General features: G+C 46.6%; 1 protein-coding gene across 11 annotated transcripts in view; it reads right to left on the bottom strand.

Annotated features, from left to right (window-relative positions):
* FRMD4A (FERM domain containing 4A) overlaps nt 1-16,564 on the bottom strand; it is a 332,058-nt gene that overhangs the window by 116,779 nt on the left and 198,715 nt on the right. For all 11 annotated transcript variants that reach the window (XR_010411703.1, XM_064592040.1, XM_045874389.3 and 8 more), the window contains one exon: nt 10,211-10,295. Coding sequence is in view for 10 of the 11 variants with exons in the window: in XM_064592040.1 (XP_064448110.1) it covers nt 10,211-10,295 (85 nt within the window). In the remaining variant the exon portion in view is untranslated. The remainder of the gene's footprint in view (nt 1-10,210; nt 10,296-16,564) is intronic.

Raw genomic sequence — 16,564 nt, 5'->3', positions numbered from 1 at the left:
GCGGCAGGTGTTAAAGACTTTTTCCAAAAGTACTGAGCACTGGAGGTCCTCTTCACGATCCCCTTGCTCTGAGGGGCTTGGTGGTGGTCTTCACACAGCTCAGGGATCTTAATGAAAAGCATTCCTCCGTGGTCGGATTTGAACAACAGAAATTCCAATTTTCCACATAAGATGAATAAGATAATTGTAACAGAAAACGTGATTAACCACCATACGATAGGATGACAAGATTTCAGTGAGGATGATCTATACCAAGTCCATCCAGAACAATTTGCAGAGTCAGCCCAAGGGTTTTCTCAGTCAACCCTCACCAACCACCACCACTCCTCTTCTTACCACAAAATGCCTAAAGATTACAGTTTCTTGCCATCCTCCTTAAGATCATTTCTACCCTCGCTGGAAAGTTCCAAGTTCTAGTTCCCATCCCCCAACAGCTCTGGGACATTGAATGAATCAACGGATCTCCTCGAGTTTCATCTTCCTCATCAGGAGAAGGGGGATAATGATTTCTTTTCCAATTATTTTACTGAGTTTGGTGAGGACACGGAGGGGTGATCTGGAAACCCCAAGACACACTACAAACATCCTGGTTGTAGTATTTATTTGGGCACACGGGGGTTTGTAATCTGACCTCCCCAGTGTTGCCTCTGTTCTTGAGCACTGTTGACCATTTATAGGAATCGTTGGGAAGACGTATTTTTTTAAAGAGGAGGACAGCATTGTGTGGGTGTGTGTCTACGAGTGTGAGTGTATCATCCAAGTGGCCCTGATGCCCAGAGTTGGCCTCCCTGTGCCTGTATATGTACCCCAGGTCATTGCACAACCCATAACGGCAGCATGAAGATGCCTCGAGCAAACCGGGGTTGCGGTGAGGGACAGGACCGACTCGGTCTTGCACAACCGTCGTCCTTAGCCCTTTGCCAGTTTTTCATCAGTCAAGTTACTTCATGTTTGGCTGATGAGCCACTGGGGTACATGCCACTCAGGCTGGGCCCCCATGCTCTCACTTTGTGGCACAGTGATTCCTCCTGCTGTCTCCTGTTTACAGCCCGGGTCGTGACCCCAGGGAGTCTCTCTTGTAGAGGTCACAGGCACCACCAAGATGATGAGCCCAAGTGAATTTATTTCTAGAATTGAAAACAAAAGTCCCTCTCTGTCCTTTTTTTCCTCCCACCCCGTCATATGAGCACACACACTAACCCTGTAATAATCAAACTAAGAGATAAGGACTAGGACTCTGAAGGTCTGAGACTAAGACTTATGTTGGGTCCTTTGTCCTGTGCGGTCTGATTTGCGGGCTTTGTTTCTCTCATCTTCAGATGAGATGATACAATCTACTCACTAGCAAAGCTCTTTGAAGATCTTGGATAAAGACCACTTACTTCAATTTCAGCGAGAGTGATGGTGTTTCGCCCTACATAGCAAATGTGGCCCAAGGATGCTTATTTAAATTTCAGTAACATGGGAGGTTCCCAGACCAATGTGGACATCTCAGAAAAGACGGAGCAAGACCCCCAGCCCACATAAAGCAGGAATTTTAAGCTTTTTCTTTTTTTTTTAAACTGATTTTTAAAAAAATTTTCATTTATTTATTTGAGTGAGAGAGAATGAGAGATAGCACGAGAGGGAAGAGGGTCAGAGGGAGAAGCAGACTCCCCGCTGAGCAGGGAGCCCGATGCGGGACTCGATCCCGGGACTCCAGGATCATGACCTGAGCCGAAAGCAGTCGCTTAACCAACTGAGCCACCCAGGCGCCCACGCTTTTTCTTTTCTGACATGATCTGCTCTCAGTGGGTACATGCAGGCACCAGACTTGCTAATTTCATAGGAAATACACAAATCCTTGCTCCCTGGGATTGGAAAGCAATCTATTAAGAACAAATTCCTGAGCATTGTCTATATGCCTAGTTCAGTGATAGGTCATGGAAGGTGATCATAAAAATTCACTCTGAAGAACGCTCATGCCAACTTTCCCTCCAACCCAAAGAGGGACACTGCAGTCCATCTTTAGATGGTGATCATGTGTTCTGTTTCTTTGGTTATCATTGTTGCACAGGATAAGCGTTGAGATCAAGCATTTAAGTGTGACATATATATTTAAGAGTGGATGGTCAATCCCATATTATCTTTGGAATTCCTTCTTTTTAAAAATTTTTAAATTTTTAAATTTAAAATTTTAAATTGTTAAATTTTAACATTTTATGACCTAGCACTTGTGGTTTGCAAGACTTTTGAAAATCATTGTGGTGACTAATTTTTGACAGCGATTTCCCTTTATCGGTGGAGAGAAGGCAGGATTCAGTCCCGTAGCCCAAAGGTGGGGCAAGAGCTGAGATCAGAATCCACATCCACCCAATCACTCCCATCGGGTGGGACAAGCCCACCGCCTCCTGCGGGGCTGGCCTATGGGCTTCTTCAGTTTGGCATGGGAATCCACTTCTAAAGACAGAAGCCTTGGCAGGAGTGCTCTGCTTTCTTGTGTGATTTTCCAGGAAACACACAACATCAAGGGTAGACTTCCGATGGGAGTTCCCCATTGAACAAGATACACATTTCTAAATGAGTTCTATCTATCCCCTGGTCATAAATGTTCTTTCCTTGTGAGTTAAAACACATCAGAGGGGCGCCTGGGTGGCTCAGTTGGTTAATAAGCATCTGCTTCGGCTCAGGTCATGATCACAGGGTTCCTGGATTGAGCCCCGCATCAGGCTCCCTGTTCAAGGAGGAGTCTGTTTCTCCCTTTCCCTCTGCCCCTCTCCCTGGCTCATGCTCTCTCCCTCTCTTTCGCTCTCTCTGTCAAATAAATAAAATCTTAAAAAAAAAAAACAACACATCAGAAATGCTGTTGAGCATGCAGCTGTGTGGGGTGTCAGAGACCCCCATTCTGTACCTCATCCTGCTCCACTTAAAGTTCACGCTTAGAACCCTGTTCTCTCGTGACCATATTCTAATCCTCGGCAACTTGGATTGATTATGACTATATTTTCCTGCTCTTTTTGCACAAAACACGGGACTGTAAAGTATAAAGCAAGGGGATATGAGGGAGAAACCCACTGGGTCATGGGTTCTGCCTCCTGGTGAAGAAAGAGTGGAAGGCAGGAAGGTGGTGCTCCTAGTCTGGGGAAAATTACAAACAGAACAAAACAAAATGAAACATCTTTCCTCACTTTTCTGCTGTTGAAAAGGTCAGAGGTTTGTTCTCTGGAGAAGATGAACAGGAAGCTGGAATGAGGCCCCCATCAAATGCACCAGGATTAGAAAGGGAGTCTATTCCCCAAGTGGAGGGGTTCCCTACCCTACCCTGGAAGTGGAGGACGGGCCCAGACAGGAAGTGGGAAGATTCTCCTCTGGAGAGAATGAAGAGCCACGACAAAGGACACCCAAACACTGCCATTCAGGCTTCCTACTGAAAGAACCAGCTTGCCAGTGGATTGGTCCCCAGGGCTATCCACCAGGAGACCACCCCCTCCCAGGCACCTCACTCTTCTACATGGATGGATAGACCAAGATCAACAGACGATTGAGGCAAGTCTCCTATATGAAAGACAGAGACCAAACTAGGAAATACACAGGCAGGAAAAAAAAAAAAAAGAACCGAAAGGAAACAGAAAGGACACAGAACATGCATAATTAATATTGAAACAATAAAAGAATGTTAAATTTAAAGGCAGTAACAGGATAAGAGACAATACAATGTATACATGTAATGCAAAGGTTAAAAAGCCAATAGAGATTAAACATCATATTGATGAAATCTTCCAGGAAGTAGAATAAAAAGAGGGAAATGGAAAATAGGAGATACAAGGTATCAAAGCAGGAGGCTGTGCCCAGCATCCAATTAACAGGAGTTCCATAGGGAGAGCACAGAGAAAACAGAGGAGACATCATCAAAGAAATAGTACAGAAAAATCTCCCAGAGCTGAAGAAGAATACCAATCTCCAGTCTAAAAGTCCCCAATGAATACACAACCTAGCGGATTTACAAAGACCCATTTCAAGGCATACCGCCCTAAAATTTCAGATGAAGAGGAATAAAGAGGAAATCCTAAAAGATACCATGGGTGGTGGCAGGAGAGGGAGAGAGGGTCCGCATACAATGTACAGCACAGCAAACTTCTCCGGAGCAAACTCTAAAGCAACACCTTTGATATTCTGAGAGATGTCTTCATTCGGTATTTCCATATCTACTCAAACTATTGATCAGATATAAAGGTAGCAGAAAGACTTTTTCAGATATACAAGGACCCTAACACTGCACTTCCCACATGCACTTTCCCTGGGTTTATTGGGAGGATGCTCTCCAGTGAAACAATGGCATAAAACAAAACACAGGGAGACTCGGGATCCAGGAAACAGAGGACACACTCCAGAGCTGGGTGAAGGACTGACGGGATGGGGAAGGGGGTCTGGTGCTGAGGGCTGCGGACGAGGCCAGATCCAGACTGGAGTGAGAGGATGGACGGTGGCTACAGGGAGGTCCCAGGACAAACTACAAAGGAGGCAACAATAAAAACCAAACCAAAGAGAGGAATGGATGAATTACTCGATGCATTTGGAAATTGACATGCGCATTCATTTGGGAGTCTGTAGGAGGTCTTGGGGAAAAAAATGATGGGCCCGTAGAAACTAAACAAGTAACAGCAAGGCAATTATTACCTTTAGGTAAAACGAGGGGTTGTCTAAAATGGGAATCACAACCAGAGGATGCTGCTTGGATTAGTCATACTAATGTAATGCTGTCAGCTGTGGGCCTTTACCCAGAATTGGGCTTACCACCATTTTGGGAAAATGGGAAACGGGAAAGTGTGGGTGATTGTATTGGAGACCTTAATCTTCACCCATCTCAGTTGGAATTCAATAAATCTAAAATGGATATAATCAAGGAATAATGCCTTGTGCCAACTTATTTGGATATAGGCAAAACCCAGAAGAAACAGCTAAAATTGTTGAAGGTGGTGGGACTTGGGGAGTGGGCTTTTTTTCATAATAAGCCCTTAGAACCATCTGACTTTATTTTTTTTAAATATTTTATTTATTTTACAGAGAAAGAATGAGAGAGAGAGAGAGAGAGAGAGCCCATGGGGGGGGGGGGAGGGTCAGAGGGAGAAGCAGACTCCCCGCCAAGCAGGGAGCCCAATGCGGGACTCGATCCAGGGACTCCAGGATCATGACCTGAGCCGAAGGCAGTCACTTAACCAACTGAACCACCCAGGCGCCCCGAACCATCTGACTTTAAACTGCATCACATATTACTGTGATAAAAGTATTAATTAATTTGGGGCGCCTGGGCTCAGTCAGGTTAAGCGACCAACTTGGTTTTGGCTCGGTCATGATCTCAGGGTCATGAGATCAAGCCCCATGTTGGGCTCTGTGCTAAGCATGGAGCCTGCTTGGGATTCTCTTTCTCCCTCTCCCTCTGCCCCTCACCTCACCCGCTCCCCTGCTCGTGCACTGTCTCTCTCTGAAAAAAAAAAAAAAGTATTAATGCTTTAAAAAGTGAATGAAACAGCGCTTGGAGGAAGCAGGAACAAAGAGCTCATTTATCTGAACAATTCAGATTCTGGTACACTGCAGGGATCGTTCCCGGAGAAACAGGGAGGGAGCTGATATATGAATCCTGAGCTGGGTAAACGGAGGCCCCCATCCACCAGCATCATGTCCAGGTTGTGCGTCTGGCACTGCCCTCTGGGCTCCTCCAGGCCCCCGAAGTGCTGGGGGGTGGTGTGGGTGGCACACAGAAACCCTTTGCCGAGATGAACAACTTGGGTCTGGATCCAAGTGAGCTGTATGTCCACAGCAGGAGCCCATAATGTCCCTGGCACAGGGTTAACCAACGACATTCATGCTTCATCTTGCTTCATCTTCCTACGAAGGGTGTGGGTCGGGTCCTTTAAAGATGTATTCATATATTTAGAGAGAGAGAGAGAGCACTCATGCCAGTGAGTTGGGGGTGGGGGGGGGCAGAACGAGAGCATCTCAAGCAGACTGAGCACAGAGCTGGAAGCAGGGCTCGATCTCACAACCCTGAGATCATGACCTGAGCCAAAACCAAGAGTCGGATGCTTAACCGAGTGTGCCCCCAGGCGCCCTGGGTCGGGTCCTTTAATGTCCTTGTTCAACCAGAGGAAAATTAAGCTTGGAGACATCAAAGAAGGCATCCACATTGGTTAAATTGACTATGAAGCAGAGCTACGACAGGAACCCAGGTGTGCGGGACTCCAAACAGGGCCACATTGCCTGTTCAACCACTTCCGGTCCTTGGTCCTTGAGGAAGTCCCTTAACCTCTCTGACCCCAGTTTCTTTCTTGGTAAAGCTAACGGTTCTGGCTCTACTTCCCTGTTTGGCTCAAATAAGAAAATATATGTGACAATTTTAAAGAAGCTTGAAGTGCCAATGTATGCAAATGCAAATATTATTTTTGATGACAGGAGGGAGACAGGCGGTCTTGTGACCCTCCTTGGTCTCCTACATAAACTTCAGGGAAGCCAGCTCTGGTGCGGATCCTGAGAAGAGCCAGCTGGGGTTTGGAAGCCAGACAGCAGCTGGGTCAGCAGGCAGGCTGATGTGGCAGGCCACCTCCCCCTGGGGGACCTGTAATATTAAATTCTGAGGATTTCTTCTCCTTCTTCATTTTCCATGAATCCCAGAGTCTTCTGTGAGCACGGTGTTCACAAACACCGCAGCCTTCAGCTCCGGGTAAGCATTTGTGACTGGACTGAATTGAACAACTTTGAATGAAAAACTGTTTCTCTCCTTTTCCCCAGGCGTCTGGACAAGCACAATTTGGGGCCAACTTTTACTTGGTTGAGCTGATTTCATCAGTTCGGGAACTGGAATTTCCAGACATTTACTGCCCCAGTATGCCCCCTGGTGGACAGTCTCACGTTTTATTCCCGAACTTTCTCAATGTGCCCTCACATTCTTAAAAGCCCTCAGAGACTCTTGCAATGTGCAAGCTGGTCTTATTTCCACGCTAGAATGAGAAAACGCATTTAGAGAGAGGAAGGAATTTGCAAGTTCCTGGAACTGCATTTAGTGTCTTTTTCCCCCATTCAGCAAAAACCCAAAATACTGCAGTCTGAGCGGTCTGGGTTTGAGCCCAGTTTAAGTCCTGGCTCAGCAACTGTCACCAAGTGAGGTCCTTTCACAGAATTGAATTTGATCCCTACCAGGCCTTCTATTATTGTGGACATTTGCATTTGGAGGGACTATTCTGTGCAATGAACGTGCTGGAGAACTTGCAGAAGAAAAACTGATGGCTGATGTACCAATCCAACTCGTGCGTGTGTTTTAATGTTTGGTGGGTTTGTGGCTATCCCCTAAAATAGGGTTTAGTTAAACTTGAAAATATAGGCCGTGGGATCTCTTCAGACTTCTTCCTCAGCCACTGACCACTTTACCACGAGTGTGCTTCGCTTTGAAGTCCTCTGTGGCTGCAGGGGCATTCTCCATTCTGGGGGAGAGCCTGCCCTCTGGGGCTCAGAGCAGCGCCGTGGCTGAGCTTGGGGACCTGGATTCGGGTTGCCAGCTTCAGCCCCCACTGACGTTGCCATTCAGTAGATCTGCGACCTCAGGCGAATCTCCTAACTTCCCTGTGCCTCATCTTCCTCCCAGGGGAAACAGGGATGAAAAGTAATATTCACCTCTAAGTGTGGGGAAGATTCAGCCACACAACTTACAGAAAGCACTCAGCACCTAGCGTGCCACAGGGTGATAGGCTGTGCTTCTCTGTGGCTGTTAATGAGCTGACCTGAGGTGTTGCCTTGAAGCTTGCAGTCATGACACACAAGGGAAAGAGTGTGGGTGTTTCCTTCAAATACCTTCTCCCGTGCTATTGCTTTTGTTTCACATATGAGTGAAACCATATGCGAATTGTCTGTCTCTGCTTGATTTATTTCACTTAGCATAATCCCCTCCAGTCCCATCCATGTTGATGTAAAAGTTGGGTATTCATCCTTCCTGATGGCTGAGTAATATTCCATTGTGTATATGAACCACATCTTCTTTATCCATTCATCTGTTGAAGGGCATCTCGGCTCCTTCCACAGTTTGGCTATTGTGGACATGGCTGCTATGAACATTGGGGTGCATGTGCCCCTTCTTTTCATTACATCTGTGTCTTTGGGGTAAATACCCAGTAGTGCAATTGCTGGGTGTTATATGCAACTAATGAATCACTGAACACTACGTCAAAAACTAATGATGTACTATACAGTGGATAACGGAACATAATAAAACAAACAAATACCTTCTCCCAGTAGAGAAGCTCAGCCCCGGTGGAGTCTGCAAGCCCCTCTCCCCAGGCAGGGGGTGTGTGCTGGAAACGTATGTGGGCGTTTTGGGTTGGCCAATAAAAGGAAACACTGCAAGCAGATGGGGGAACTGGATGCAGTGCAAGGGACTGTCCCACTCTGAGAATTGTCCCTGAACAGACATGTCTCTAAAGAAGATGTACAAATGGCCAATGAGCATATGAAAAGATGCTCGGCAACACTAATCATTAGGGAAATGCAAATCAAAATCACAATGAGATACTGCCCAACACCCATTAGGATAGCTATTATTAAAAAAAAAAAAAACCCACAAAATAACAAGTGTTGGAGAGGATGTTGAGAAACTGGAACCTTTACTCACTGTTGGTGGGAATATTATGTGGTGCAGTCCCTGTGGAAAACAATACGGCAGCTCCCCAAAGAATTAAATATACAATTACCATATTTTTGGGTATATACCCAAAAAAACTGGAAGCAGGGAGTTGAAGAGATATTTACAGATACATGTTCATAGGGGCATTATTCACAATAGCCAAAAGGTGCAAGAAACCCAAGTTTTCATTGATAGATGAATGGATGAAAAAATGCGGTCTCTATATACAATGGAATATTATTCAATCTTAGAAAGGAAGGGAATTCTGACACACACTATAACGTGGATGAACCCTGAGGTCATAATGCTAAGTGAACTATGCCAGTCACAAAAGGACGAACACTATAGGATCCACTGATACGAAGTCCCTAGGATAGTCTAATTCATAGAGACAGAAAGTAGGATGGTGGTGGCCAGGGGCTGGGTGTGGGTAGAATGGGGAGTTAGTGTTTAGTGGGTACAGAGTTCCAGTTTTGCAGAGGAAAAGAGTTCTGGATATGGATGGAGGTACGAACACTGTGAATGCACTTAAAATCACTGAACTGGATACTTACCAGTAATTATAATGATAAATTTTATGTGTATTTTAGTATAATTAAAAAATTTTGCCCACCTAAAGTGCCAATAGCATCCCTTTGAGAGATATTGCCAGAATATCTAAAAATAGTCAGATAATGCATGCATTTGGTTATAAGAAGTCCACTTACCCTTTGCATACAACACCCAGAGCTCATTCTATCACATGCCCTCCTTAATGCCCATCACAGTTACCCCATCCCCCCACCCCCCTCCCCTCCAGCAACCCTCAGTTTGTTCCCTAGAGTTAAGAGTCTCTTATGGTTTGTCTCCATCTGTGTTTTCATTAAATTCTACCCCTGAAACTAATAATACACTATATGTTAACTAAATTGAATTTAAATAAAAAATTAAAATAAATTAATTAAAAAGAAAGAACTAACTATACAAACTATAGAACCTAATTAAGGGACATAAAAACAATTTACTAAATGGAGAAACATTTCATACTTATGAATGGGGAGAGTTAATGTTTCAAAGTTATATATTCTCCCTCCTCCTCCAAATTTCTCTCCATCATTCGATACAATTCCAATTAAGTTCTTTTGTGTGTGTGTTTGTTTTTGTTTGTTTGTTTGGCCACATATGACAATGTATTTCTAACATTTACCCGGAAGAATAAACCAAACGACTTCTGCAAAAAAAAAAAAAAGTCCACTCGTCCTTAGGAGACCTATCTGCATGGACTAGTGCATCTGCCCTCCCTGTCCATGTATCCTCTTTGTCCCAGCTGCCAGGGGAACGGGACCCCTAAAATCAGGTAAAGGCGCACTTCCAAGGAGCCAAAACTTAGTGATGGGATCAGGAGGAGTCCTGTAGTTAAATGGGTAGTATCGCTTCAGGACGTTCTCATTTACTTATAGCAATCCACTTATAAATTACGTTTACTAATCAATAAAATCACATTGGGGCAACAACTTGGGATTTCTGGCTTCAAATGATACTTTTGGCTTTCAGTGGAAAACTGAACAGGAGGAAATGTCTTACCTTGTAGATACAGGACTTAGCATTCAGAAAGAAGAGCTCGATGGTAGCATTGTCCTTCAGGTATGAGATGCTTTCTATATAGAACCTGAAAGAGAAAAACTGCTAATGAGCCACAGAAACAGCAACTGATCAAGCTGAAAATCAGCTGTTTTCTGAGCTACAGGATTTGACATGAGGACCAGAACTCCCCATCCCAAATGAAAAAGAAAAAGGTATGATCAGTTGTTTTCATATGGTTCCTTTTTGAAAGAAAGCAGAGTTTTTCAAGCCCCTTTCTAGCACATGAGGACTGCCATGCTTGACAACCTTGACCAGAGCCAGGGAGCTGGGACTCCCACCATAGGGGGTTAAACTCAACCATCTCCTTTCTTTTTCTTGAGCCGCTTTCCAGTTTTTAAATAATATTATTGGATTTTCATACATTGCTTTTTTTTGGTCCTAATCACTGTTGAGTTGGATTTCTTGAAGATAATTTCTTCTGCTCAATTGAAAAAGGAGGCCCTATTTCTCTTTAAAACGGTTACGACGTTATCTTCCCAAAGGTGGTGAAGTGCAATTTGATTTCTGCGAATCCAGAGAGCTGTGGTAAGTGCTCTTAACGCTGTGGTATTAATGCATATTAAGCCAAATGAGAATTGGATTTTTATCCAGATGGAGCTTATAGATTTCTTTCATGATGAGACATGCTGAAATTATTTACGTTTACATTTAATGCACGCTTTTATGCATCGACTTTGGCGTTTATTAAATCACGTAATCAGATTACGCACTTGTACTTGTCTAGGGACCAGCCGTGTGCAGGGAGGGGGTGATGGAAGGCAGAACCTTGCCAGGGAATAGGCCCTGAGTGGGGCCACCGGACACCTGCCTCCTGGAAACTGGGGCTACCCCGAGGTGGCAGTGGCAGGTGTAACGGGAAGATAAGGGCTAGGTCCTTCTAGAACAGCGCTACAGTATGATGGAAAGAATCCTGGGGAGGAAGTCAAGAGACCAGCGATCTGGTCCCAGCTCTGTATGATTTAGGGCAAATCACTTCATCTCTCTGGGCTTCTGTTTTCCAAACTGTAAAAGAAGACCGCGGGACCTGGTCAGTGGTTCTCCACCTAAGAAGTCTACGGCTGTAAAATATTGGAAACTCATTTGGATGAAGACAACAATAACAGCAACAAAAACAACAAACCAACATTGCATGAGGCTAATAAAACACACCCCTAGGCAAGGACAAGCCCATAGACCACCAGTTTGCAACCTCTTGTCCGCAGACGGATGTTTTCTGTCATTTTTTCCAGTGTGGGTTGCTGTGATTAATATCATACAGATTCGTTTAAACTTGTGAGTGAATCCAGAGTAACTTCAGATACTAGCAGATATTTTCAATCAACAGGTATTAATACAATTTCCCCTCCGGGTGAGAGTCTACAAAATGTTTGGAAATTATAGTATGGCGCTCATTCTTGCAAAGAATGGACCTCTGCCACCTGGTCTCTCCCTGCAAGAAAAAAAAAGAAGCACCTGCCTCTTGCTTTTTTGGAGCAGGTAATTTAAGTCATGGAGGCTCCATAAAGGCTCTACAGTGGTCCCAAAGGAACACCCGGGTGGCTCAGTTGGTTGAGCAACTGCTTTCGGCTCAGGTCATGATGCTGGAGTCCCAGGATCCAGTCCTGTATGCATCAGCGGGGATTCTGCTTCTCCCTCTGGCCCTCCCCGCTCTCATGCTCTCTCTCTCTCAAAAAAAAAAAAAAAAACTTAAAAAAAAAAAAAAGAAATGCAGTAGTAAACTCTAGGTCTTAAAGCAGAATAAGTTAAATTGGATTTAATAAAAAAAAATCCACATTTGTTGTGAAGGATTTTTGACTGGGGGTAGTCAGAATAGCAAAATCGGAAGGAAGGAAGGAAGGAAGGAAAGAAGGAAGGAGGGAAAGAAGGAAAAGGGAAGGAGGGAAGGGAGCGAGGGAGGCCGACTTGCAGGCGTGACCCATTATAGATGGATCCTGCTTCGTGCCTTTGTTCAAGCTATTGCTCTGCACCCAGAAACCACCATTCTCCACACCCCAAACCACTCCTGCTCCCTTCTGCCCTCACTCAGGAACACCATGTTTTCCTGGGCTCTGCTGATGGCCCCCAGGGAAGAGCTCCTCCCCCGGGCTCCTCCTCTGCTTTCCGTGCTCCCCCAGGGTCCTGTACTTCTCTGCTCCCTAGGGCATCTTCTTTCTTGGCTGTGAATGGCCTCCTGGAGGGCGAGGCCAAATCCCATTCATTTTTGTTTATCTCCAGCACTGATACAGTGCCTGGCACACACGAGGACTTAGTAAGTGTCTGGGAGGGAAAGACTGTCAGCTTCCCTCCTCCCCGCGGGCTGCTGGGTGCTGCTCTCAGGAGGGACAGTGAGAGGGGCAGCGAAGGCACTGCAGGAGGGGGAGGAGGTAAGTGACCTCCCACCCATGTCCCGAAATCCCCGGTCGGGGGGCTCATATTCCGCATCCGGGCCCTGCCCCCCTGCCCTTCACTCACTGTCAACGTGGAAAGTTGCACAAGCAAGCCACTGCTCCCCTCGAATCTTAAAGCCAGGACAACAGCCTAAGTTTCTGGAGTTTGACCTCAGTTCTGCAATAATCACTCTGAGTCTAAATCTGTTGGGTCTGAAATCATGTAATTTTCAAAGCAACACCTTGTGTCTTTCCTGCATTTGTTTCAATTCTTGCGAATTAAGGACTGAGAACATTCGCTACCCCTGCCATCCATTTTCTCCTCAATAGTATAAGAAGGAAACATAACACCCTTCCACCCCCAGCAACGGAAAGTGGAAAGGACAGGGCAGGTTCTGTTCTCTGCGACAGTGTTCGTGTCCCCGGAGTTCCACGGGGTCTGGCTGGACACGAGGCAGGAAGGTAGAGAAAATAACCTATTCTGAGATGAGGAAAAATAAACCACCAACTCTTGACAGAAACTGGAAAGCAGTTTCCCGTTAACCTTTATCACCAAGAAGCAGCCTGGAAAACTTATGAGCTCCAGGCCTGTCATATTATTATTCTGTAACCCTGGATATTTAACCCATCCTGAACTTTCCATCTGCACTAGGGAACTTGTGAGTCAAAATGCCCAGAGAAAAACAGACCCCAGACATCTCAATCCAGACACCGAGGCTCAGGGCAAGCTACGGGAGCACCAGGGAGCAGAAACTTCTGGGGAAGTGGGAAACATTGATGGTTTGGGTACAAAATCCGGATTTTTTTTTTTTTTTTTAAACCAGTTCTGTTCTTTTTTATTTCATGAGAGCTCCTCGTTTTGCCAGTAGGTGGCGATGTTGCATTTCCTTAACTACCAGTGCGCAGGTGGGCGGGGGGGAGCACTTCCTCAAAGACCTGGTTCACAAAGAAAATTACGGGTCTCTGGGTAAAGCCGAGGAGCTGAACGCTTTCTTGTAGATTCACAGGGTCTGCAAGGGCACTTCCAAGTCTGGCTCCATATTAACCATGGGTTTCTGGTGCTTTGACATCTGGGGCCTTGGTGGCTCTGGAGGGACGGCCCCTCCCAGTGCTGACCAGTTCCTTAGAGGTGTGAGCTCGCCTTTCATATGCAGACCAGCCAATCAAGAGCTCACACACCCTTCCTGCTCCTCTGTGGGGCTCTCACCCTCCAGGTCACGCACGACCCTCCTGCCCTCTCACCCCAGGGCCCGCGCCAGGGCCAGACAACTCTGGACAGCCCCGATGCCCCCAAGCCTGCTGAAATGATTCAAAGTAGCCAAGCCTAAACCTGATTACCCTGCCTCACCCATTCCTTCCTGCAGAAACCACAAAACAAAGGCTCTTCCCCCCATTTCCCCCCACTCCCTCTGCCTCCTGACCAACGTCCCTGTCCCTGGGCAGCCCTGCCTGGTGTGGTGTGCCCCCTCCTCCTAGGAACTGTGAGCAGCAAGGTGTCTTTTCCATGGCCACCATCTCCTGATGTGTTGGGAGTACCTGAGTACCTGTCCCTGAGTACCTCTACCGGAGTAATAATAAAACTTAACACTTTAAAACGGGCTCTTTGGGCACATTTAACAGGACTGAATCTGATGGCTTTTTTTTTTTTTTTTTTTTTTTTGAGTCAAAGGGCCAACCTTTGTCTTAGGCCAAGGGCAAACCTGGCTAAGTCTGTTCCCTGAAAACCATCGGCAATGTCACACCCAACCTGGCCCAGATGATGCCGACCTGAGACATTGTATCTGACGCTCTGAAGCAGGAATAAATATGTGCAATGTTCTTACGTGTTTGGGCACATAAAATAATCAAGAGGCTCTGAGGCCTTGGGGAGTCTCGTCCCCTGTAACCCGCGGACGCCTTGGATGGCAGCAATCAGCCTTCCTCCTCTGAACCGCTCGCTCCTCCTCTTCCCTCCCACATCCACCCTGTGGCACTGGGGAATCACTGAATCTTTCCAGCAAGTGTTAATTAAATGGACCGCTGATTTCATTTTGTCATGAACACAAGGGTCACATTTGAAATGCTGACTTTTAGTAGCAAAAAGGAGCGACAGGAATGAAAAGGGTATTTGGTGCTGCTGTGAGTTTCTGGGGCCAAATATCTCTGATCTTTAGAATTTCACCAGCTCGAAAAAAATCTTCAGTGGGGCACCCAGTTGAGATCTAGCAAGTTCTGGTTAGCAGGCCCCTCATTTTAGGATCCCTGCCTTCATTGTTACTATGGTGACAGGAAAGAGCAACTGCTTGTCTCAACCAGCCAGGAAAGACCCCAACAGTCAGGCCATAAACTCGGCTATAAAATCCCCACTCCCGGAATAAAGCTTCCTGGGATCACCTCTCTCCCTCTTTTTTTTCCCTAGTGCTCACTTCAGTTTACTGTTGGTGAACCTCAGTTTGAGGAGACAAATCTAATCTCTATTTATCTTCCTACAAACAGTGGAGATGATCAGCGTTGCGGGGCCACTTGGCTGAAGACGACACGACTGAAGGACCAGCCCAGGCGTGGAGGGAACCATTCAGAGCACAAACGTGTTCCTACAGAGATTTCCTCGGGTGTGTAGGGAAATTTTTCCTATAATTTTTCTTGACCTATTTCTTAAGCTTGCCTGGTGAATACGGTCAGAGGGTCACTGTTCTCAGATTTGGGGAGCTTGTCTCGTAGACCGAAGCGGTGGTCTGCAGATGGATGTGACCTGGCTCACACACTGATCGCTGGGCTGGTTGTAGAGTCGGTGTGTGTGTGTGTGTGTGTGTGTGCGTGTGTGTCGGAGCGGGGGGTGGGGTAAGGGAGCAGCAGGAGGTGAGGCAATCAGGTCAGACAGGACATGCAAAGCATAACCGCAGCGTGATAACGGGAAGCCAGGAACATTTTGAGGAGGGGAGCAGATGAGAATTCTGGAAAGCTACTGGGTGGTAACCTAGAGGAGAACGGAAGGAGCCCCAGTGAGGAGAGTGGTTCCGGAAGGGGGTGTTCATGGGGAGTCAGCAGTGGGTCTAACACCTATTTAAGACACTGAAGTAACAGGAGTTAGTGAGTGAAGAAGACAAGGAGGCAGGAGAGTCAAGGTTGACGCCCCAGCTTCTGGCTGGGTGTGTGGCGGGGCCAATCACAGAGATAAGGAGGTGCCACAGGAAGAGGAGGAAGTTTGGGGGGCAGAGAGATGAAGACGCCATTGATTCAGGCAGAGGGGGCAGAGAAGCGCCCGTGAAGTTTGGGGCCTAGAGATGGCCAGTGACCATGGCCGTGATGGGACAGCCACAAGCTGAGGAGCCGGTGGGATGGGGAGAAAGGAGACAAGGGCAGAACTCTCCTTCCGGACCTGTGCAATGGACAGCGGTGGGAGCAAGGAGGCAGGAGCGGATGGAAGATACAGTCAGAGAGAGTATTTTCTTTTGTCAGGGTAGAAAAGTCATGGTTATGGGGGGAAGAATCCATGGAGAAGGGGTAGCGTAAGACAGAGAAAGACTGGAGACTGGAGGCAGGGAGTTCTCAGAGGTGCTGGAAGGGGCTGGAACATGTGGACCTGGCCGGCCTTGGACGCTGGGCTAAGGGTCAGTCTCCCTCTGAGGGGTGTGCGTGTGAGTGCGTGGGCACGCATGCAGTGGGTGGGCAAGGAGGCCACAGAATGGGCGGGTACAATTAAGTAAGGGAGCAGGAAGCTGAAGCTCCCTTGGGCCAGCTTTCCTTTTCTCTACAGAATCATAAGCAATGCCACCTTCTTGGAGCAAAGGAGTGAGCTTCTGGTTTGGAGTCTGTGGCAGGTAGCAAAAGCCACCATGGACATCGCAGAGGGCCCCAAGCAGGTGCAACGGACAGAAGTGGCTAGAAACACTGATGAGCTGTGTGAGATTGGTCATAAGCAATCGTGCACCAGCTTGCAGCTGTGTGA

This window comes from Mirounga angustirostris, unplaced genomic scaffold (genome assembly GCF_029215605.1).
Source record: "Mirounga angustirostris isolate CCGP_5_RB_7025 unplaced genomic scaffold, mMirAng1.0.hap1 SCAF_5, whole genome shotgun sequence".
In the NCBI taxonomy this organism is placed as follows: Eukaryota; Metazoa; Chordata; class Mammalia; order Carnivora; family Phocidae; genus Mirounga; species Mirounga angustirostris.
The sequence above is the reverse complement of the archived record's forward strand: the minus strand, read 5'-3'. Positions and strand labels throughout refer to the sequence as shown.